At 48.1% G+C, this 24,220-nt stretch overlaps 2 protein-coding genes across 3 annotated transcripts in view; both read right to left on the bottom strand.

Annotated features, from left to right (window-relative positions):
• Window positions 1–4,264, bottom strand: part of COPG1 (coat protein complex I subunit gamma 1) — a 31,839-nt gene extending 27,575 nt beyond the window's left edge. Inside the window, exons 1-2 of the mRNA XM_083155614.1 lie at window positions 4,070–4,264; window positions 715–767 (exon numbers count right to left, since the gene is read on the bottom strand). Of these exons, the coding sequence (XP_083011740.1) occupies window positions 715–767; window positions 4,070–4,106 (90 nt within the window). The 5' untranslated portion in view covers window positions 4,107–4,264. The remainder of the gene's footprint in view (window positions 1–714; window positions 768–4,069) is intronic.
• Window positions 4,265–11,386: 7,122 nt separating this feature from the next.
• On the bottom strand, window positions 11,387–22,923 carry LOC146025647 (collagen alpha-1(VII) chain-like). 2 transcript variants are annotated; one of them, XM_083155612.1, is made up of 5 exons: window positions 22,773–22,923; window positions 16,661–16,780; window positions 16,144–16,206; window positions 14,204–14,380; window positions 11,387–12,976 (listed from the first exon to the last, which is right to left on the bottom strand). In XM_083155612.1, exons 1-5 carry the CDS (start codon window positions 22,888–22,890, stop codon window positions 12,951–12,953), a joined length of 504 nt encoding a protein of 167 aa, XP_083011738.1. In that variant the 5' UTR covers window positions 22,891–22,923; the 3' UTR covers window positions 11,387–12,950. The 2 variants fall into 2 exon arrangements, with proteins under 2 accessions (XP_083011738.1, XP_083011739.1); XM_083155613.1 differs by lacking the exon at window positions 22,773–22,923 and adding an exon at window positions 16,954–17,050.
• Window positions 22,924–24,220: the final 1,297 nt, after the last annotated feature.

The following is a 24,220-nucleotide window of genomic DNA, read 5'->3' as shown; positions in this document are numbered from 1 at the left end:
CGCTTCGGGCTCGGTGGCTCGCTGCGCTCGCCACACTATTATATTCTCACTCCACGCCCTAGTGGATAGTAGGGCATGAAAAGGTCGGAGGACGCGTACCGCCGCCGCTCGCCACGCTTCGGGTTCGCGTGGATCGTGGGGTGGCGTTAAAAATTGGGGGGGGACATTTAAGGGTTAATGGGCTCTGTGGCCCATTTAACATTGATTTCTATGGCCAAATCGGGTCCATTGAGCCATTTAACAGTAAAATCGGGTCCATCGCGCCTTTTAACATTGATTCCTATGGGAAATCGGGAGCATCGCGTCGCGGGCATCGCGGGTACATTTATGGCCGGCCGCGACGCGACCGACACGATTTCCATGTTTAACATGGGTTTCAATGGGAAATCGCGGGCATCGCGTCGCGGCCACACATAAATGTACCCGCGATGCCCGCCGTTCTAGGTAAAGAGTACCAGAATTTCTTATGCCAGGAAAAGACACAACATCGTTTATTGGAAACAGTCTGCAATATTCTCCTCAAGGTTGTGTAAATCATTAATCCCTATGGAAAGTCACTGCTGTAGTGCACAATGGCGTCTTTGCAACGTGGGGGAAAGTAGATCATAAATTACTTTTACCTAAAGAGGTTTATCCTCTGCTTTACAGAGTCCCAAATATTATAGTTTGTGCCCATCGCCCCCAAAACAAAGAAAAAGAATCAGCAATACTTACCTCTTGGAGAACCGCACTTTTCTCTAAGTGCTGGAAGGGGTTGGAGCCACCTCCTGAAATTGCAAAGACAATTCACTTAGTGATATTCTGCATACTGCATTCCTGAACAATTCCTTAACATTCACTTAGTGATATTCTGCATACTGCATTCCTGAACAATTCCTTAACATTCACTTAGTGATATTCTGCATACTGCATTCCTGAGCAATTCCTTAACATTCACTTAGTGATATTCTGCATACTGCATTCCTGAACAATTCCTTAACATTCACTTAGTGATATTCTGCATACTGCATTCCTGAGCAATTCCTTAACATTCACTTAGTGATATTCTGCATACTGCATTCCTGAGCAATTCCTTAACATTCACTTAGTGATATTCTGCATACTGCATTCCTGAACAATTCCTTAACATTCACTTAGTGATATTCTGCATACTGCATTCCTGAACAATTCCTTAACATTCACTTAGCGATATTCTGCATACTGCATTCCTGAACAGTTCCGTTACATAGTGACACAGGACAGTCCATTCTGCAGTCCATTTATGTATAATTGTGGATTACATCCTAACCTGCTACCTGGTCGTGATTTCCTACCAATGACATTGCGACCCTGCCTCCCCAGTCGCAATGCTATATAAATAAAATTATTATTATTATTGTACAAAGATTGAATGTTCTACTTTGATGTGTGTACACATGGTGCAATTCTGCGGCCACCAATATCGATATGATATCGTCAGCATCGGGCACCCGGTATGTGACGAATGGTGGCGTACACAATGCAGCAGGTCCTCGTTACGAGATAGAAATAGACCGTGCCGCACAGTCTATTTCTACTTTAGATTCTGACGCTGTGGGGCCACACATCACGATCAGAAGCAGCTAAACACGGTGCGATTTGAACTAACATGCTATCTGTTTTGATGATATAGGCAAAAATCAATAGCCAAAATCGGACCGTGTCCACACCTTTTCCCTACTTGTTTTTTCAAATATAATAAAAAATAAACAGTAATTACAGAGTGCTCCTTATAGAGCTACCATTGTGCTCACACCTCAGAGACATTGGGGATTCTCAAAATAGGGCAGCGCCAACTCGGCTGGTCTTTGATCATTGTGAGGAGTATTGCAGTTACCATGGTATGGGCTAATCTAGCATTCATTACCACTAGCTCATGAATATCACGGTCTCCTTTTGTAAAGTGCAACGGAATATGCTGCGCTATATAAGAAACGTAATAAATAAATAATGAATAGGTCAGCGTGGGTAACTGGTTTCCAGCAAACAGATGGGCTGCAGGCTGGCTCGGCCAACCAACGTCGCTCCACTGTGACAGGAAATGACCTGAATGAATAAAATATCCGCTGAATGGCAGACTGTAAAATGTTGGCACAATAACAAATGGGGGGGGGGGGGGGGGGAGCGTCCTTGACTTTGTCACATGGCTTCACATTTGAGCCCAAAGCTTGTCTGGTTCTCCCAGGGCCCACCAGACCTTTGGGTTTGACGACCTAAAAGCATCACTCGCAGGAGAAGACCCCATAAGGTTGGTGCCAGGTTCAACCCAGCAAACGTAACCAATCAATAACTTGCACTATACCTTGTTGGATGAAGGCACCTTACCCCTGCCCCCCCCCCCCCCCCCCCCCCCAAAACCTTACCATCCTCCCACCAAGTTAGCCTAACCCTTCCTGCTAGTGCCCAACCAACATCTTAAACACCACATCCCCCCCTCACGCAGCCTAATCCTAAATCCCAAACTAGTGCCTAAATATAACCATGCCTGCGCCCGGCTTAATGCCATCACACCCGAAATATGTTCAGGATTCTGGCAGTCTGGAATCCTCCTTGATGCCGGCAGATAGCTGGGATGTTGGCATCAGTATTTTGATTGGAGGCATCGTGACCGTCAGGATGCTTACCACATCCCTAACAGGCTCTTGAATGCTAGACCTTCTGAACTGCTTCAACGTAATGATTTCTTTAGCCTCCTCCCAAAAAGTAACAAGTCCAGTCCCTTAAATCCTTCTGAGAGAACAGGTTATCTCATACCTTTAATTAAAAAGGTATTACATCCACCCTAATATACCATTAATGGTCAAGGATCCACAAACTGTAATTTAGAGTCCGACTTTTGCAGTCTGCTAAACAAGGGCTCTGATCTCAGCCGTAACAAAGATGTCTCTGATTGGTGGTTTTATTATGTAACTGCAGGACTATGTTCACCTGCATACTAAACATACATGTAATAAGCAAACCACAAACGTAACAATAATTGTTCAGAAGATACTCAATACATCCTGACATATTTCTGAAGAAGTTCTACCTGCAGCCTCAGTTCCAGCTAGCACACCCTTTCCCATTAGCAGCCCACCTCACCATGCCTGGGGACGCATCTCCACTAGCAAAAAACCCAGGTTGATGCGCGTCCTCACGCAAAATCCTGGGTTATTTTTGGTAGTGGGAAAGGGGTATAAGTAATACTCCTTTCAGACCACAAATGCCAAGTTGCATTATTGGGCAAGCTCCACATGTGATCTGGCTTATTGCTGCCATCCCAAAAAAAAGGGGGGGGGGTGGCGATGCGTCATCGCGGGGCAGGGGAGGAGGTAGTGCTTGGAGCTGACAGCGCTGCCACCTCCATAGTGTGAACTTGACATGGATTACCCATTCACACTGCACTGCAACCCGTGTCAGAGCCTTTCCAACCCTGGTTGTGACAGGGTTGAAATGCCGAGCTGCTTCACACCGTACCTCGACCCGGGTTGGCGACATAATGACCCTGCAATAACCCAGGTCGAGAGTGCGGTCTGAAAGGGGTACTATTTATGCCACGTTTTGCAGATAATATTTCATTCACATCATCAGTCCCTGTCCCAGTGGAGATTACAATCTAGATTCCCTATTGCATGGGCACATACACGCTAGGGTTATTTACTTTAGACACCAATTAACCAACAGTTTTTGGAGTGTGAGAGAAATCCAGGTATATATATATATATATATATATATACACACACACACACACACACACACGAGCTTGCTGCAAATGGTGTGTATATGTGTGTGACATATATATATATATATATATATATATATATATATATATATGTCACACACATATACACACCATTTGCAGCAAGCTCGTGTCCCTCAGGGGGTCGGACACTACCTATCCCCAGTGTGTGAGCAGGATATGCTGGGACCTATAGTTCCCCTGCTGCTGGTTGGCTCAGGCTGCCACTACTATCACTGGCCCATACCCAGGGGGCACGGCCTGGTCAGAGACTGACCAGTCCAGCACCAGGCCCCGGCCCGAGCCCCGCACATCCCCACCCCGTACTCTCACCGGACTCCTCGTCCTTCTTGTCGAACTTCTTCAGCATCTCGGCGGCCTGCTGCTCTCCCTCCACTTCCTGCTGCTGCCAGCCTGTCACCGGGACACGTCACCCCTGACAACACGGCGGCGCATGCGCGGGGAGGGGGGCGGGGGTGGAGAGAGAGGACCCAGCGGCCTTCGCAGGCGCACTGGCAGCCCGGCGGCTGGATCCTGGGGCGCATGCGCACTGACAGCTCCGGTGGCTGGATCCTGCGGCGCATGCGCACTGGCAGAGCCATTGTGGAGCCAGACGTGAGACCTGCAGGCTGCAGTTGTAATGCGGCTCGTGTCTGCCCTCTAGCGGCTGTTCTGAGGTAGCTCCCAAAAATAGCTGAGCATTCTTCCGGCATTAAGATGCTCATTGGGATACAAAAAACATACCTCCCAACACGACCCTCTCCAGGAGGGACACAATGCTCTGTTTGCCCGTAGGGTGACCAACTCATCCCTTTAATCCGGGACACATATTAATTACACAGGTTCTGTGGCAATTTAAAACCAGGTGAAAGCGAGCCACAGAACCTGTGTAATTAATATGTGTCCTGGATTAAAGGGATGAGTTGGTCACCCTAATTGCCGGGGGTGTCAATTCCGGTGGGACTGCTCTGACACCAGGAGAAGGGGGAGAATACAGCCTCCCTGCACGGTCCGGGGGTGTAATAAAAACCGGAACAGTCCGGACCACACGGGGAGGCTGTAATCTCTCCTTCCCCATGTCCCCGGTGAATGCTATCACAGAGACCACCAGGAAAAGACACCCCCCGGACCGGACACTACAAGCTCCGGAATGCAGAGTTTGATGTCTAGTCCGGGGTTCCAGGGTTTTGACCGGGTCTGGTTTTTACTTTGTGCCATTAAGAGGGAAGTCCAGGAACAGAGCATTGTGTCCTTCCTGAAGAGGGTCATGGTGGAAGGTATGAAACCACATACCCTCCGACATGACCCATTCCATTAGGTACACAAAGATCTGTTCCTGGACTTCCCTCTTACTTATATGATTGCCAGCACCTGAGTTGAACTCGTTCATTTATAAGAAAAGGTGTCACCACAGGTGATGGCAAACATATAAGTCAGGGTTGCCGACCCTCCCGGAATTTGCGGGAGTCTCGGGTCCCCCTCTCGGCCCCGGAAGGGTGGGCAACCCTCCCGAGGGTGGGCAACCCTCCCGGAATCAGGGGGACCCCCACTGAGCCCCCCCCCCATCGCTGCATTTAAATGCCGCAATCCGCGGGTCTCAGAGGAGGGGGCGGAGCTAAAATGGCACAATTGTGTCATTTTAGCCCCGCCCCCTCCATGGAGATCAGATATTTTGCCTATTTGCCGCAATAAGCCCCGCCCCCGAACTCGTAATGAAAGATTCCTCTCCGGGCTTCTCCCGGAGAGGATCTTGTGCAAGTCGGCAACCCTGATATAAGTAAGAGGGAGGTCCTGGAACAGAGCATTTTGTACCTAATGGAATGGGTCATGTTGGAGGGTATGAAAACAGCCATAGCATACCTCCCAACATGACCCTCTCCAGGAGGGACACAGTGCTCTGCTCCTGGACTTTCTTCTTAATGTATGATTACCATCACCTGTGTTAAACAGGTAAATTGCAAAGAAAGGCGTTTCACCACAGGTGATGGTAATCATACATTAAGAGGGAAGTGCAGGAGCAGAGCAGAGCATTGTGTCCTCCTGGAGAGGGGCATGCTGGGAGGTATGCATAGCCTAGTCACATACCTGAAGTAATGTAATGTAATGGACAACAAAAATGGGACATGTCTGGAGGATAGAAGTGAACACATATCAGAGGGAATTCCTGTGCGTTAAGTCGCAGACCATCTCTGAGTTTTTCAGCTGCGCAGACGTCTCTCGCCGTGTGGCGTTAAGGTACCCAGTGTATGAGGACACTGCTATAAACACAAGCTTATGTAAATACCCTCAATCCGACTGCTCTGCTATACTGAGGATTTATATATCATTGTAAAGTACAGTAACATTAGCTGTGATAGATAGTAATGTAATCTATACATACTGTCATGGTGGTCACTCAGGAACATGGTGTCCGGAGACGTCTGCCATTCACTGCAGGATCTTACCTGCTGTATACAGGTGTCTGTACTTTGTACCAGTCTAGGGCTTCACTGATATCCGGAACACCGGACTATGCTTATCAGAAGCCAGAGACTTTACCCTGCTAGGAATGATCTCCTATGAGTCACAGGAGGTCATCGCAGGAGTAGTGTGATCGGGGGACGGGGACAGGAGTAGTGTGTTCTGGGGGACAGGAGTAGTGTGATCTGGGGGACAGGAGTATTGTGTTCTGGGGGACAGGAGTAGTGTGATCTGGGGGGACAGGAGTAGTGTGTTCTGGGGGGGACAGGAGTAGTGTGATCTGGGGGGACAGGAGCAGTGTGTTCTGGGGGACAGGAGTAGTGTGATCTGGGGGACAGGAGTTGTGTGATCTGGGGGACAGGAGTAGTGTGTTCTGGGGGGACAGGAGTGGTGTGTTCTGGGGGGCAGGAGTAGTGTGATCTGGGGGACAGGAGTAGTGTGTTCTGGGGGGGACAGGAGTAGTGTGATCTGGGGGACAGGAGTAGTGTGATCTGGGGGGGACAGGAGTAGTGTGATCTGGGGGGACAGGAGTAGTGTGATCTGGGGGGACAGGAGTAGTGTGTTCTGGGGCACAGGAGTAGTGTGTTCTGGGGGGGACAGGAGTAGTGTGTTCTGGGGGACAGGAGTAGTGTGATCTGGGGGACAGGAGTAGTGTGATCTGGGGGACAGGAGTAGTGTGTTCTGGGGGGACAGGAGTAGTGTGTTCTGGGGGGACAGGAGTAGTGTGTTCTGGGGGGACAGGAGTAGTGTGTTCTGGGGGGACAGGAGTAGTGTGTTCTGGGGGGACAGGAGTAGTGTTCTGAGGGGACAGGAGTAGTGTGTTCTGGGGGGACAGGAGTAGTGTGTTCTGGGGGGACAGGAGTAGTGTGTTCTGGGGGGGACAGGAGTAGTGTGTTCTAGGGGGAAAGGAATAGTGTGTTCTGGGGGGACAGGAGTAGTGTGTTCTGGGGGGGACAGGAGTAGTGTGTTCTGGGGGGGACAGGAGTAGTGTGTTCTGAGGGGGACAGGAGTAGTGTGTTCTGGGGGAACAGGAGTAGTGTGATCTGGGGGGACAGGAGTAGTGTGATCTGGGGGACAGGAGTAGTGTGATCTGGGGGGACAGGAGTAGTGTGATCTGGGGGGACAGGAGTAGTGTGTTCTGGGGGGACAGGAGTAGTGTGTTCTGGGGGGACAGGAGTAGTGTGTTCTGGGGGGACAGGAGTAGTGTGATCTGGGGGGACAGGAGTAATGTGTTCTGAGGGGGACAGGAGTAGTGTGATCTGGGGGGGACAGGAGTAGTGTGATCTGGGGGGACAGGAGTAGTGTGTTCTGGGGCACAGGAGTAGTGTGTTCTGGGGGGGACAGGAGTAGTGTGTTCTGGGGGACAGGAGTAGTGTGATCTGGGGGACAGGAGTAGTGTGATCTGGGGGACAGGAGTAGTGTGATCTGGGGGACAGGAGTAGTGTGATCTGGGGGACAGGAGTAGTGTGATCTGGGGGACAGGAGTAGTGTGTTCTGGGGGGACAGGAGTAGTGTGTTCTGGGGGGACAGGAGTAGTGTGTTCTGGGGGGACAGGAGTAGTGTGTTCTGGGGGGACAGGAGTAGTGTTCTGAGGGGACAGGAGTAGTGTGTTCTGGGGGGACAGGAGTAGTGTGTTCTGGGGGGGACAGGAGTAGTGTGTTCTGGGGGGGACAGGAGTAGTGTGTTCTAGGGGGAAAGGAATAGTGTGTTCTGGGGGGACAGGAGTAGTGTGTTCTGGGGGGGACAGGAGTAGTGTGTTCTGGGGGGGACAGGAGTAGTGTGTTCTGAGGGGGACAGGAGTAGTGTGTTCTGGGGGAACAGGAGTAGTGTGATCTGGGGGGACAGGAGTAGTGTGATCTGGGGGACAGGAGTAGTGTGATCTGGGGGACAGGAGTAGTGTGATCTGGGGGGACAGGAGTAGTGTGTTCTGGGGGGACAGGAGTAGTGTGTTCTGGGGGGACAGGAGTAGTGTGTTCTGGGGGGACAGGAGTAGTGTGATCTGGGGGGACAGGAGTAATGTGTTCTGAGGGGGACAGGAGTAGTGTGATCTGGGGGGCAGGAGTAATGTGTTCTGAGGGGGACAGGAGTAGTGTGTTCTGGTGGGACAGGACAGGTGTAGTGTGTTCTGGGGGGACAGGTGTAGTGTGTTCTGGGGGGACAGGAGTAGTGTGTTCTGGGGGGACAGGAGTAGTGTGTTCTGGGGGGACAGGAGTAGTGTGTTCTGGGGGGCAGGAGTAATGTGTTCTGAGGGGGACAGGAGTAGTGTGTTCTGGGGGGACAGGAGTAGTGTGATCTGGGGGGACAGGAGTAATGTGTTCTGAGGGGGACAGGAGTAGTGTGATCTGGGGGAACAGGAGTAGTGTGATCTGGGGGGACAGGAGTAGTGTGTTCTGGGGCACAGGAGTAGTGTGTTCTGGGGGGGACAGGAGTAGTGTTCTGAGGGGACAGGAGTAGTGTGTTCTGGTGGGACAGGACAGGTGTAGTGTGTTCTGGGGGGACAGGAGTAGTGTTCTGAGGGGACAGGAGTAGTGTGTTCTGGTGGGACAGGACAGGTGTAGTGTGTTCTGGGGGGACAGGAGTAGTGTTCTGGGGGGCAGGAGTAATGTGTTCTGAGGGGGACAGGAGTAGTGTGTTCTGGTGGGACAGGACAGGTGTAGTGTGTTCTGGGGGGACAGGAGTAGTGTTCTGAGGGGACAGGAGTAGTGTGTTCTGGGGGGACAGGAGTAGTGTGTTCTGGGGGGACAGGAGTAGTGTGTTCTGGGGGGACAGGAGTAGTGTGTTCTGGGGGGACAGGAGTAGTGTGATCTGGGGGGACAGGAGTAATGTGTTCTGAGGGGGACAGGAGTAGTGTGATCTGGGGGGCAGGAGTAATGTGTTCTGAGGGGGACAGGAGTAGTGTGTTCTGGTGGGACAGGACAGGTGTAGTGTGTTCTGGGGGGACAGGTGTAGTGTGTTCTGGGGGGACAGGAGTAGTGTGTTCTGGGGGGACAGGAGTAGTGTGTTCTGGGGGGACAGGAGTAGTGTGTTCTGGGGGGCAGGAGTAATGTGTTCTGAGGGGGACAGGAGTAGTGTGTTCTGGGGGGACAGGAGTAGTGTGATCTGGGGGGACAGGAGTAATGTGTTCTGAGGGGGACAGGAGTAGTGTGATCTGGGGGAACAGGAGTAGTGTGATCTGGGGGGACAGGAGTAGTGTGTTCTGGGGCACAGGAGTAGTGTGTTCTGGGGGGGACAGGAGTAGTGTTCTGAGGGGACAGGAGTAGTGTGTTCTGGTGGGACAGGACAGGTGTAGTGTGTTCTGGGGGGACAGGAGTAGTGTTCTGAGGGGACAGGAGTAGTGTGTTCTGGTGGGACAGGACAGGTGTAGTGTGTTCTGGGGGGACAGGAGTAGTGTTCTGGGGGGCAGGAGTAATGTGTTCTGAGGGGGACAGGAGTAGTGTGTTCTGGTGGGACAGGACAGGTGTAGTGTGTTCTGGGGGGACAGGAGTAGTGTTCTGAGGGGACAGGAGTAGTGTGTTCTGGGGGGACAGGAGTAGTGTGTTCTGGGGGGACAGGAGTAGTGTGTTCTGGGGGGACAGGAGTAGTGTGATCTGGGGGGACAGGAGTAGTGTGTTCTGGGGGGCAGGAGTAATGTGTTCTGGGGGGCAGGAGTAATGTGTTCTGAGGGGGACAGGAGTAGTGTGTTTTGGGGGGACATGAGTAGTGTGATCTGGGGGACAGGAGTAGTGTGATCTGGGGGACAGGAGTAGTGTGTTCTGATGGGGACAGGACAGACAGTGGGCAGTGAACGCGGCGACAGCTATACATGGCGACGGCCGAGGGACCAGAGCACCTGGTAGGTGAAGTAGCTGGGCGGCGGAGGCACATAAAAAAACAAAAACATACAAATGAATGGTCAGCCAGTGATTGGCTGAGAACTCTCTCAACCAATCGCTGATTGGCTGAGAGCTCTCAGACAATCGCTGATTGGCTGAGAGAGCTCTCAGACAATCTTTGGCTGACCATTCATTTGTATAGTTTTTTTTTCTATGTGCACCCGCCGCCCGGCTTCTGCTACCAGTACGGACGTCCACCCACTGCCTGCTGCATGCCCGGCTCTTCACAACAGCCCCGTCCCCACCCTGCCAGTCTCACGCTTCCCTCCGCCTGCAGCTCCCCGGGGACAAATCGGCCTAATGTACGGGGGCCATTACTGTCACTCGCTCAGAAGTTTTATCTATTCCTTTAACTTAATGGAGTCAACTGTATTGTTCACGAGAATGCAAAATATCAATAAACTGGGGTCAAATGTAATAGGGCGTGAGATTCAGAAAGTGAAAGGGAGAGTTTTTCCAATTTTTTAAAGCGGTAATCATTTATACTGAAAAAAAAATCAGATTTCTTTTGCCATGATAATGATTGCCACTTTAAAAAAAGGTAAAAACCCTCCCAAAATCTGTCAAAATCTGTGATTCTCACCCCCTATTACATTTGGCCCTGGGAGTTATGATATAACTGAGGCATGAGGTAGCGTGTACAGTACGTGTGTGATGTCACTGGGGGCAGATGTATTAAGCTTTAACAAGAGATAAATGCAAGGGTGATAGAGTGGTAAACTTCCAGCCAATCAGATGACCGCCATGTTACAGGCTGGACTGAAAATGACAGTTAGGAGCTGGCTGGATGTTTATCACCCATGCGTTTATCTCTTGTTAACGCTTAATACGTAATCTGCCCCTGGGTTTTTGTGAACCAAAAGGCTGAATGTTGGTTCATAGTAGTCTCATCTCTGTGAGCCTGATTCAGGTCCCGACACGTATGCAGCGAATGCCGCAAAGGAGTGATTTTCGCTACTTTGCACACGCGCCGGATCTATATTACACATGTACAGTATGGGTCAACCAGAATGACCTCCTAAGACTTTGGTCGAACTATTTCATCAGACTGTAAGTGATTGCAAGTCTGAAGCAGTTTGGGGAAGCGAATGGGGCGGCAGCAGCCTCCGTTTCTTGGCCTCTTGCTCTGACCCGTAGAACCCTGTTTGATCATCCCCATGGGTCACGCAGCTGTCCAATGCTGTAGCAGTTGAACATGTGGGAAGCATGGCGCCCCCTGCTGTATTACCACCTGTATTACCACATTAGAGCTCTTCCATCTACATCGGAATTAGACCCTTTGCTAGATAGGAGATAATTGCACAGACAAACAAGAACATTTAAATAAATCCCTTTTTTATTTGTGACAGAAGCATGATAGATACACAAAAGTAATCAGATACACAAGCAAACAGGTTCCCCATTCAGTCCAGTATCCCCCAAGGATGGCGACAAGGTCATTGTGAATACACGTGAAGAGATGCCGTATACATATCCATTAGGGAATAGAAGTTACTGATATCCCTGGCCGGGCTCGGCTGTGAAGACGACTGAACATACTGGAACCGGCTAAACCATGGATGTCTTTAAAGCTGTTTTTCAAGTACATTCCCATAAGATAACTATGCGTTGCGGAATTGGTGAAATATCATTTATCTGAGAGAATAGACGACAGGACGTGACGCTTGGCCAGGAATTGCATCCGGCCTGTGGATTTCCGGCACATATCCGTCATTTCACCTATAAACTCTAATAGGGAGATTTAGCAAACCTTCTAACGAGACCAAGGGCCCAATTCAGTCCTGCTCGCTACGCTGCGTATATTCAGTGCCTAGCAAGCAGGATAACCCCGCCCCTTCCAACGCACGCCCACCCCGCTGTCAATCAGGTAGCGAGCAAATTTAATTTTCGCCGAAGGCACTCATTGCATTGGTGCCTCTGCGCATGTGCAGTCACCCACCAATGGGAACGGGGCTGAATTCTGACAGTCTGAATCGGCTCCCAGCAACCAACATTCTATGTTAGCTAGAATCTGATTGGTTGCTATGGCAACACATCCACTTGTCCGTTTTAGAAGGTTTATTAAATCTTCACAAAATAAAAAATATTCAATGATTGAAAAGCAAAAGTCAATATAACAAAAAACCTAAATTTAACAAAAGAAAACAACAATAAGCGATTTATTATAATCCGCGACATTATCACAAGCAATATGCTTGGTTGGAGATAACAATAGCACCATATTACAGTCCCTGAATATTATTTATTTAAGATTATGGTTGGCAACCATTTTTTTTCTCCATATAAAGCAATATAAAGTATATAATATACATTTACATACAAACATAAGCTCCGAAGGTTTGAAGCTTGTAGAGATTGCGTGGAAAGTTTTGCCAGAGGATTGTTCTCTACGGGTGCGATGTAACCGAGTTCTAGTAAGATGTCTCCGCTATTTGTACACAACATCTGCGCCTAAATTTACTAAAACTTCTAAAAATCAGAGGTGTTGTTGCTCATAGCAACCAATCAGAAGATGTAGTAAATTTACTCCTTGGTTATACAGTAGTTCAGCAACCGTAAATGGTCTGCGAGGGGATCTGGCTACAGAACCGCTTCTTCTCCGGCCTTACATTCCGCCCCAGTCTTAAACACTCCCCCTTTTATTTTTGTAGAAAAATAGTGTAAAATATAGCACCGATTCTCTGCTACAGAAAACATTCTATGCACCATGTAATACGGGTTACAGTTGTCATAATTACAACATTTTTAAAAATAAATGCAAATATTTATTTCCCAGATGGAACAGACAGGAACATAATTCGATTTGGCCTACGTCATGTGCAGACGTGAATTTTACAAAAATATTACACTGTACATCATTTTCTCTAGTCCTGCGCGCCGTCTTAACTTCCGTCTTGAGGTGGTTTATCTGCAAATGAGAGAAATATCTATTTAATACATTTGTGCAGATCCTGTAAGGTGATGTCAACCCTTTAAGTGCAAACATGTGCAAAACATACCCTAAAAATGCCAGCGTCGCTCACATTTGTTATAAAAATTCAAATAAAAAATGTGTAAAACGAGATTATATTTCCTATATAAGGTAACATTACCGGTCGTTATGATGAATACAAATGGTTGCTTGGCAGTTTTCACACCTATTTTGACAAATTCACTTGGCCCCCAAAGGGTTAATGGCATGAGGGGGGGGGGGTCAATGTGCTTTCAGAAGGTTGGTGAGTATAATCTAGGGAAGAACAAGGTAGTTCCTATAGGTGGGAATCCAGATGGGCTTTAAGAGAGGAAGAAGCCTGTGTGCAGGTGCGGCATGGGCCTTCTCCTCGGCGGTGGTGCAGCAGTGCAGGTCTCTGGGAACATGCCGCCCAGACAGCGTTCCCGGGGACAACTCCATTGGGCATGCGCGAACCACCTGAAAATGGCCATGGCAGTGATATTTGCAGATGCACAGTCAGCGCTGGTCTGAGGTGAGTATCATTAAATGGGTGTAGGGTGTGCGGTGTGTGGGCCCCTATGGACCCAAGGGCCCATGTGCAGCTCACACCTTGCACCCAATAAAAAAAATTCGCTGCAGGCTTTATTTTAAAAATGATGGGTGATTTATCGCCTCCTGACTTTTTCAAACCTAGGGCCCGATGTATCAAGCTTCAAAAAGTGATAATATGAAGAGGGATAAACAGCCAGCCACTCAGCCCCTAACTGTCATGTTACATGCTAGGTTTGAAAAAAGGGCAAGTAGGAGCTGATTGGCTGTTTTTTTTTATCTCTCAACTTTATCACTTTTTGAAGCTTGATACATCTGACCCCCAGGGAGGTATTCAATAGGTGTGCCACTATTTCTGCATGCAAAATGGCGGCACTCGCCTATTCAATGCTGCTGTGTCCGACAGCTTTGAAGGCTTTCAGATTCTGCTTTTTTTTTTTTTTTTTTTTTTAAGTATCCGATTCAGACAAAAAAATGTGGCCTCTTCGATACTTGACAGAACATTGAATACCAACTTTTGAGTTAGTCAGGACGGGTTGAAAACAGCTGTGAATCTGACTGTCTGGACAGTTGGATTTGGGATTGAATACCCCCCAGAGCCTGTTGCTTATCTATTATGCTGGAGTTTATCTGGATTTAGTCTCTACTACCAACCTCCTGCGGTCCTCTGTACACAGTGCAGCTCACATTCCTCCTTCTCGTCAAACCGGTTGGCATTTCCTTCACACCCGCTGTACACGAACGGCCGACACGCTGCCACCAGCTGGTTATAATACCATTTTAATGTGTATCTGGTGCACTGACCCTCCTGCATGGGCAATCTGCATATATCTACAGGGAGACAAAACAAGGCCGCACTATTAATGACCGCATCTGACTGACGGATCTACGTTGTCTGGATTGACCGTGATACGACCGACCAAGCGTAGTTGAACGTGTCTAGGTTGACAGTAACAGAATTTATAGGTCGCCAGGAGCGTGGTTGACAGTCACATGGTTGACATGCGTTTTTTACGTTTTTTTTGGTGTAGGTTGACTTGGGTCATAGAGAAAAAATATATACTAGACCACCTAGGTGGAAAAGTGTATTTCAGGCGCTTCTGGGTGAGTTGTTTTGATAAGCTGCTCACACCGTGGGGAGGTCAGCCCCCAGAAAACAGGGTACAAACACACGAAAAGGGGGTGGTGGAGCGCTAGATAGTACAATTAAACAGGTTATGACCATTTGGGTAATACAATTATTTTATTTTTACTAATAAAAAATAGTTAAAAAGCAATTGCACATGTAATAACAACAATATTATGGTGTACAGCCTGATTGGGTTTCATGTAATAATGGGGACAGACTGAAACACCTGGGCTGACGCGTTTGTTGTCCACAGACAACTTTTTCAAAGGTACATACCTTTGAAAAAGTTGTCTGTGGACAACGAAACGCGTCAGGCCAGGTGTTTCAGTCTGACATTGGGACTCCAACAGATACCATCCTAATTGGACTCTAAACAATCAATATCCTCACTTGGACCAACTCTCCACTCCCCAAGCTTTTCCATCTGGGACAACTTTAACTGGACACCATCAGGGACACCACCACCTGCTATTCACCGGACTGCCTTACTATATATTGCAATTTCTCACTTGTTCCTATGGTAACTCTCACGAGTAGATAATTCACAATCTCCCAGATGGTATTAGGGAATGCTGGAATGGCGGGCGTCCATAAACCTGACCGGATGACCAGGACCTGATCCTGATGGAGTTGGTACTTGGTCTCAGTCCTTTAGTAAGGCAGTCCGGTGAATAGCAGGTGGTGGTGTCCCTGATGGTGTCCAGTTAAAGTTGTCCCAGATGGAAAAGCTTGGGGAGTGGAGAGTTGGTCCAAGTGAGGATATTGATTGTTTAGAGTCCAATTAGGATGGTATCTGTTGGAGTCCCAATGTCAGACTGAAACACCTGGACTGACGCATTTCGTTGTCCACAGACAACTTTTTCAAAGGTATGTACCTTTGAAAAAGTTGTCTGTGGACAACAAAACGCGTCAGCCCAGGTGTTTCAGTCTGTCCCCATTATTACATGAAACCCAATCAGGCTGTACACCATAATATTGTTGTTATTACTTGTGCAATTGCTTTTTAACTATTTTTTTATCAGTAAAAATAAAATAATTGTATTACCCAAATGGTCATAACCTGTTTAATTGTACTATCTAGCGCTCCACCACCCCCTTTTCGTGTGACTTGGGTCATACTTCACAATCCAAGAGGACGTAGAGTTAGATTATAATAGTGTGTCCGAAGCATGGCGAGCACATGGAGCCGTGCGAGGGGACACTGCCCACTTCTAGTGTTCACGTCGATCTATGTCGAAATAGCCACGACAAAAACGTGAAAAACTCGCATCCACCACGCTCCCGTCGATCTAACTGTTGTCTAACTTTCGTTACTGTAGATCTTTAGGTGTCTAACTAGATGGGTTCAACTAAGGGTGGTCGTCCATAACATCGTCACTCCGCTACACCATAACCGGTAACGAGACCACTTCATTTCTACATGACAATAATTGGCGTCTACGCTTAGGACAAACAGTATAAGTACCATGCTGGGAAGTGTCTCTCTTACTCCGTAAGCCTTCCATCGGTGCTGTGGGTATAGTCATGTCTGTAATGAAACGTAAATTATAGTATAATTATATATATCTAGGTCTATATCTATGTAACATTGAGTACATTCCCAATTTACAGCCACGTAGGTGCATATGCTGCTGCTGCAGCGGATATTCTTAATATGGATACACCCACTTTCAGCAGGGAAAGTCTGTCTCGTGCCCCATCGGATGCACCATGGGAATTTGCGCTAGCCCTATGACAGGCACAGTTTCTCCTGTTTGATTGGTTCTGCCTTGGTAGAGGCAGCCACTGTCAGCAACACGCCCATGACTTCTAGCCACTCCCCTGTTACCTCCCAGGAACGCCCACTGAAATCCACTCCAGCAAATACACTCTGTGCCCCCATGCGGTAATTATTGGGATATCTGCACAGCGTCCGCCTCTAAATCAGGCCTTTAATATATAATGAAGCGAATATGAAGACCACTTTATTTAAAGGCTCTGACCATCTGACAGAACAGAACTCTCCGTCCCATCTTCATCCATGCCTTCCTTGTAGTCATCCACCGTGTAGATGTGCTCATAATCGGGGTCATTGGTGTTCACCACCACCCGGAGTTCTCGTCCTACGGGAAATCATGGGAAGAAGGATTAATAACGGTCCTACTTATGGACAGGCCGCAGATAGACAGGAACCGTAGCACAGCAGAACTCAAGTAGAACCAGACAACAAACTTAGAAAGAGAAGACCAAAAGGAGTAAATCCACTGACACTGAGGCTACCGAGAGGAACACTGACCACACAGGGTGAGATAGAAGGTAACAGAGTAGGGAGCGCAGTGAGAGCGCGGCCTCATGCAGTATGTGACCTGAAACCTAGGGCAGGAAAAGCACAGATAGGAGATACATCAGCCCACAGATATACAGATGGAGCCAGCGTTTGTCCCGATAATGGTTTATGCTGTATTGGCTACGGGGAGATCGCTGCAACATGTTGGTTTATGTTTATTTACAGTACACTATTCTTATTAAGTGATTTGCCTAGGGGACCCGGACGTAAACACAAGTCTATCGCCAATATACTGTTGCTTTAATACGGTCATCGAAGACAGAGTCTGTGAATACAGCTGATTAACGCTGGCCGGTCAAACGGCCACCACCCACCTCCCTCCTCCTCCCCCTTCCCCTGGGAGACTGCTCTTTGGCCGGTGTGAATGTACTGTAAATGAGGGGCTGATACAGCACTTCAGTCACTTTGGGTGGGGGAAGGCACCATAGAGAAAGCATTAGCACATTAAAGAGTTCAGTACTACGGTGTGCTTTGGATTGTGCGCATTGAGACGCTCGGAAAGTTATAAAATGTAAGTTTCGTAAATGGTTCATAAAAAAAAAAAGAGATCTCACTTAAAGAATTGAACCCGGGTCACCAAGCATGGAGAGGGGCACACTTCTGCACTAGCCTATGACATTTGGTCATAGTGACTCATGAGTTAATGTTAAGAGTGATTCCTTGGCATCAGTTTGGCTTATGCTGTATTGGCTACGGGGAGATTACTGCAACGCGTTGCGTTTATATACTGTACGCTATTTTTATTAAATGATTTGCCTCGGGTACCCAGAAGCACACACTAATGTCAATGGGCTGTTGCTTTATACTTTGCTTGTGCCTGAATACACTAATTGTATTAGCTGATTGAGAGTATTGTTTTCTATTGACTCTCCACCTGACCGCTGGTCTGTGTATACTTTCCAGTTGTCACGGTCCATGTGCCAGAGCCTGTACTGTACTGTACTGTACTGTATATCCATCCGACGCTGGAGCATTATCCGCCCAGTGGTGGAGATGTGTACTGAATGCTGTGTATGTTGTGGTGCGCTGTCAGGATGAATGTGTGGCTCCATCTGTAGCTGCGGTACATCCCAGCAGTGCCCTGATAATAACACCGAGCACAGAGCCTCAAATACCACTCAGGGAGTGAAACGCGTAACTCAACTATGGTGCATAGACTTCATACAGAGAGAGAGAAGAACTCACATATGGGGCAGATGTATTAAGCCTGGAGAAGAGATAAACTGGAGATAAAGTGGAGATAACATGGAAGAGATAACGCACCGGCCAATCAGCTGTGTTTGAAATATGACAGTTGGGATCTGATTGGCTGGTGCGTTATCTCCTTCCACTTTATCTCCAGTTTATCTCTTCACCAGGCTTAATACATCTGCCCCATAGGGCCGAATTTATCAAGCTTCAGGAAGTGATACAATACACAGTCAGCCAATCAGCATCTTACTGCCATGTTGCAAGTTGGGTTTGAAAAATGACAGGTAAGAGCTGATTGGCTGGTGGTTTGTCACTCTCAACTATCACATTTTGAAGCTTTATACATCTGGCCAATAAGAGCACAGACCTCATACAGAGAAAGAGAGACGACCTCACATGGGTACAATGAGAGCATAGGGGGGAACAATAGGGGGTACAATAAGAACATAGGGGGTACAATAGGGGGTACAATAAGAGCATAGGGGGTACAATAGGGGGTACAATAAGAACATAGGGGGGAACAAAAGGGGGTACAATGAGAGCATAGGGGGTACAATAAGAGCATAGGGGGTACAATAGGGGGTACAATGAGAGCATAGGGGGTACAATAAGAGCATAGACCTCACATAGACCATACGAAAAGGGCAGCATTAATAGTACACACCCACAGCACTATGCTTTAAAGAGGCAGCATTAGTAGTACACACCCACAGCTCCATGTACTATAGAGGCAGCATTAGCAGTACACACCCACAGCACTGCGTCCTATAGAGGCAGCATTAGTAGTACACACCCACAGCACTACGTCCTATAGAGGCAGCATTAGCAGTACACACCCACAGCACTACGTCCTATAGAGGCAGCATTAGTAGTACACACCCACAGCGCTACGTCCTATAGAGGCAGCATTAATAGTACACACCTACAGCACTATGTCTTATAGGAGGCAGCATTAGTAGTACACACCCACAGCGCTACGTCCTATAGAGGCAGCATTAATAGTACACACCTACAGCACTACGTCCTATAGGAGGCAGCATTAATAGTAAACACCCACAGCACTGCGTCTTATAGAGGCAGCAATAATAGTACACACCCACAGCGCTACGTCTCATAGAGGCAGCATTAACAGTACACACCCACAGCACTGCGTCTTATAGAGGCAGTATTAGTAGTACACACCCACAGCTGTACATCTTATAGAGGCAGCATTAGTGTACACACCCACAGCGCTACATCTTATAGAGGAAGCATTAGTAGTACACACCCACAGCACTAAGTCTTATAGAGGCAGCATTGATAGTACACGCCCACAGCACTACTTCTTATAGAGACAGCATTAGTAGAACACACCCACAGCTCTATGTCTTGTTGACGCAGCATTAATAGTACACACCCACAGCACTTCCTACTATAGAGGCAGCATTAATAGTACACACCCACAGCACTATGTCCTATAGAAGCAGAATAAAGTAATACACACACCCACAGCTCTACATCTTATAGCTGCAGCATTAGTAGTACACACCCACAGCTCTATGTCTTGTAGAGGCAGCATTAGTAGCACACACCCACAGCGCTATATCCTATAGAGGCAGCATTAGTAGTACACACCCACAGCTCTATGTCTTGTAGAGGCAGCATTAGTAGTACACACCCACAGCTCTACATCTTATAGAGGCAGCATTAGTAGTACACACCCACAGCTTTATGTCTTGTAGAGGCAGCATTAGTAGTACACACCCACAGCTGTACATCTTATAGAGGCAGCATTAGTAGTACACACCCACAGCTCTACATCTTATAGAGGCAGCATTAGTAGTACACACCCACAGCTCTACATCTTATAGAGGCAGCATTAGTAGTACACACCCACAGCACTATGGCCCTTATTCTTGTTCGTGCGGTACGGCCCGCGTGCGGCCGTACCGCCGATGTTTTTACACTGCACATGCGCAGAGGTCAATCTGCGCATGTGCAGCCCCCTTCGCCGCAGACGTATTTCGTCCGCCGCAAAGGGGGCGTATAGGGGCGTGAGAGGCATCATGCCCTCATTTCCCTATGTGTACGCCCCGCGTTTCATGGGCGTTCCCATGCAAACGCGGGGCGTATGCATGGTAATGAGGCCATGACGCAACTCATGGGGGCGGAAAGCTGACGTCGCCGGATGTCAGCTTTCAGCCCCCATACAAGCTACCACACGGACGATTGTCCGTGTGGTCTCAGCTTGCGGGAGCTGCCGCGGCGTGCGGACCTGCCTTCGATGGTCGACGACCATCGAATGCAGGGGGCAGCTCCCACCATGGTGGAGGCGTACGCCTCCACCATTTTTATGCGGATCGCCAGCCGTCCGTGTACGGACGGCCGTGGCGGTCCGTAGGGTGGGCGGGGATTGGTTTGTGCGGCTGGAGCCCCGTGTGCGGCTCTGGCCGCACCAACCAGAATAAGGGCCTATGTCTTATAGAGGCAGCATTAGTAGTACACACCCACAGCTCTACATCTTATAGAGGCAGCATTAGTAGTACACACCCACAGCTCTACATCTTATAGAGGCAGCATTAGTAGTACACACCCACAGCTTTATGTCTTGTAGAGGCAGCATTAGTAGTACACACCCACAGCACTATGTCTTATAGAGGCAGCATTAGTAGTACACACCCACAGCTCTACATCTTATAGAGGCAGCATTAGTAGTACACACCCACAGCTCTACATCTTATAGAGGCAGCATTAGTAGTACACACCCACAGCTTTATGTCTTGTAGAGGCAGCATTAGTAGCACACACCCACAGCGCTATGTCTTGTAGAGGCAGCATTAGTAGCACACACCCACAGCGCTATGTCCTATAGAGGCAGCATTAGCAGTACACACCCACAGCGCTATGTCTTGTAGAGGCAGCATTAGTAGTACACACCCACAGCACTATGTCTTATAGAGGCAGCATTAGTAGTACACACCCACAGCTCTACATCTTAGAGGCAGCATTAGTAGTACACACCCACAGTACTACATCTTATAGAGGCAGCATTAGTAGTACACACCCACAGCACTATGTCTTATAGAGGCAGCATTAGTAGTACACACCCACAGCTCTACATCTTATAGAGGCAGCATTAGTAGTACACACCCACAGCTCTACATCTTGTAGAGGCAGCATTAGTAGCACACACCCACAGCGCTACATCCTATAGAGGCAGCATTAGCAGTACACACCCACAGCTTTATGTCTTGTAGAGGCAGCAGCATTATGGTTTGCAGTAACCTAACAGCACAGGGATCTCCCAGCCAATCACATTCTTCCCTGCTAGCATCCAGAATAACTCACATAGATGGATAATGCAGAGATCTGTGGCATCTGTTACATGAGACCGTGGGGGACACTATCCACAGACGTGTTCGCAGAATAAGCCAACGCTGTATCTTAGGGGCACAGATGGGATGTTGCCCACAGAAACCAATCTGATTCTTATTTATTTAGCACCTTCTAGAAAATGATAGACTCTGATTGGTTGCTATGGGCAACATCCCATCTTCAATAGAACTCCCATCTTAGTAAATTGACCCCTTGTTGTCCTTTGCTTTGTCTCCCTGCTGATGATTGCTGCACCTTTTCATTAGAGAGACCCCCGTAAGGAAGCATTGGAATAAAGCAGAGATTGGAGAGGAACAATCACCCAGCGTTCCTTCCAGCAAGCAGCACATTGGGGTCTGACTCTGACTTGTCTTTGTCATGGCAGTGGCGGAACTTGTGGGTGGTGAGCACAGGTGCAAAAATATAATTCGGGCCCTCTCCACCTCAACCCAAGTTCACAATGTGCAACACGGCAGTGAGTGTCAGGGAGAGGCAGAGGGTGACAGGGAGTGGCAGAGTGCGACAGGGAAAACTGTGGGTGACGGGGCAGCAATGGGCCCCATAGTCCTCAGGGTCCTCAGCCCCTGCAGCACCTATGATAATTCCGCCTCTGGCTCAGAGGCAGGCTGGCAAGGGGCATACTTGGGCATTTCCCAGATCAAATCTCGAATTGCAAAGTTGATGGGATTGGCTATCAACTCATCAGTGGACTTTCCCTGAATATCACTGGCCCTGTATGGCTGCTCAGATTCCACTTATGCAGGTAAAAGTAATAGGGTCTGAGTTTGCAGAGGTATTTTATTACTGCCGAGATTGCCCGCAATTTTTAAAGCGGCAATCCTTGTGTAAATGGTTGCTGCTTTAAAAATACGGGCAACCTCGGACGAAATCCCAGACCTCTGCAAATTCCGAATTACTGCCGAACCATTGAAGCTTCCTGCCTGTGCATTGCCACAGCCAATAGCTCATTATATGATACGTGAAACTGTCCCTAAGGACAAACGACTTCTTGCCTCAGGGACAGAACTTTGCCAACCTTCACCGGAGAAAAGCTTTATCCCAGCAGAGAAGGAAAGTTAGCAAGACAGCACAGAGGACATAAGCAGCCGTTGATTCGTGTATTTGTCTGGCGAATTTGAAAGGCGGAAAAGACTTTGGTGTCGACATTAACCGCAACTTAATCGACTGTTGCTGTAGTTTATAGCTCAGTATCGCCAACTCACCCTCATCTTCATCAATGTGAGAGAACTTTAGGGCTGGGACTGGGACAAGACGAGAGTTAGATGGATTTGATGGGGGAGATGGGTAGTTGGATAAATAACCTGGGAGGTGTAAGGACATAAGAGATTCAGATCGGGGAGCCGGTAATATGGACATGAGATTATCACATAAGCATTTGGCCAGCCCAGGCATTCGGGACTTGATGCTGAGTTGAAGTTACCCGGGGGCAGCAGAGTGGACCTTTATGTTTTCGCACTGTACTCAGTGTATACAAGTAAGCGCTGTATATCTATTGTAATATCGAAGGTTAATGTTGTTGTGTAGACTTGGGCACAAAGGTAAATACACCCGGTCCTAGGTATAGTATACGGCTTGTGCACACCAAGGATGAGGACTACAACAACCCATGGGGAAGATTTATCAAAGCTTGATACAACGAGAGATAAATTACCAGCCAGAATGCTCCTAACTGCCATTTTATCCCGGGATGTATTCAGCCCTAAAAAAGAGAGAAATACCCAGCCAATATGCCCCCAACTGTCACACTATTTGCTTTGCTTAAAACAATGACAATTGTGGGCTGATTGGCTGGACGTTTATCATTTTTTATCACCATCGCATTTATCTATTTTGAAGACTTAATACATCTGCCCCACAGCTTGTAATGTGGCAGTTAGGAGCTCACTGGCGGGTACTTTATCTCAGTCCACTTTATCATCCTCCAAGGCTTAGTAAATTTAACCCATCGCATGCGACCCATTCCCCGCCGCAAGGAGGGGGTCCGACCTCCGACTCCAATCCGATGCACAAGAGACAGCGCATCGCATCAGGTGGGATGGGGCAATTTCACCCGATTTATCATCTGGATTCATTGGAATCGGGTGAAATCGGCCCAAATCGCATAAGTGTATGGGGGTCTTAAGATGCGCAGTACTCTGTATATAAGTGGATACATCTTTTTTTACTGTGCGCCCAATGCAAGAAGGCGTCCGTCCGAGTTCCCTTCAACTCAGCATAAGAATGATCATTTATTGTGGGGCTGGCTGTCAATGTCTGATGCATGAAATTATACAGTATACAGACAATCTGTTACAAAACAACAAAACATTAAAAACCACAAGAAACTGTCATCAATCTGGAAGTTCATTCAGGAGATGCAGATGTGAGTTCTGTAATGTGCGGTACATATGGCAGCATCTGTTAGGGAGCGTGTGGAGGGGTCACATAAAACATAATGCTCTGGGATATTAGTACAGTTACATACCATCTGCAATACGGACGTACACACGGAGGATTCAGGCAAACACATCAATCTGAACATTGTTAATTCAGGCAATAAGAGTCATACGGCAATTATCATTAACCCTTCAGCAACTCAAGCTGTGGACCGGATCTCATGTTTTTTTAGTAGTGGTTATTAAAATGTGGAAGGAGGCGTTTTGTATAGTGG

The sequence above is a fragment of the Crinia signifera genome, chromosome 8 (genome assembly GCF_055691185.1).
Source record: "Crinia signifera chromosome 8, ASM5569118v1, whole genome shotgun sequence".
NCBI classification, from domain to species: Eukaryota; Metazoa; Chordata; class Amphibia; order Anura; family Myobatrachidae; genus Crinia; species Crinia signifera.
The sequence above is the reverse complement of the archived record's forward strand: the minus strand, read 5'-3'. Positions and strand labels throughout refer to the sequence as shown.

Excerpts from the sequence above, each read along its gene's own strand:
- LOC146025647 (XM_083155612.1), bottom strand. The coding sequence starts at position 22,890 with ATGTCCTTACACCTCCCAGGTTATTTATCCAACTACCCATCTCCCCCA. Across the intron at positions 16,781-22,772 it reads TCACATTGATGAAGATGAGG|GACGAGAACTCCGGGTGGTG; the intron begins GTGAGTTGGCGA and ends GATTTCCCGTAG. Across the intron at positions 12,977-14,203 it reads TGTACAGAGGACCGCAGGAG|ATAAACCACCTCAAGACGGA; the intron begins GTTGGTAGTAGA and ends TCTCATTTGCAG.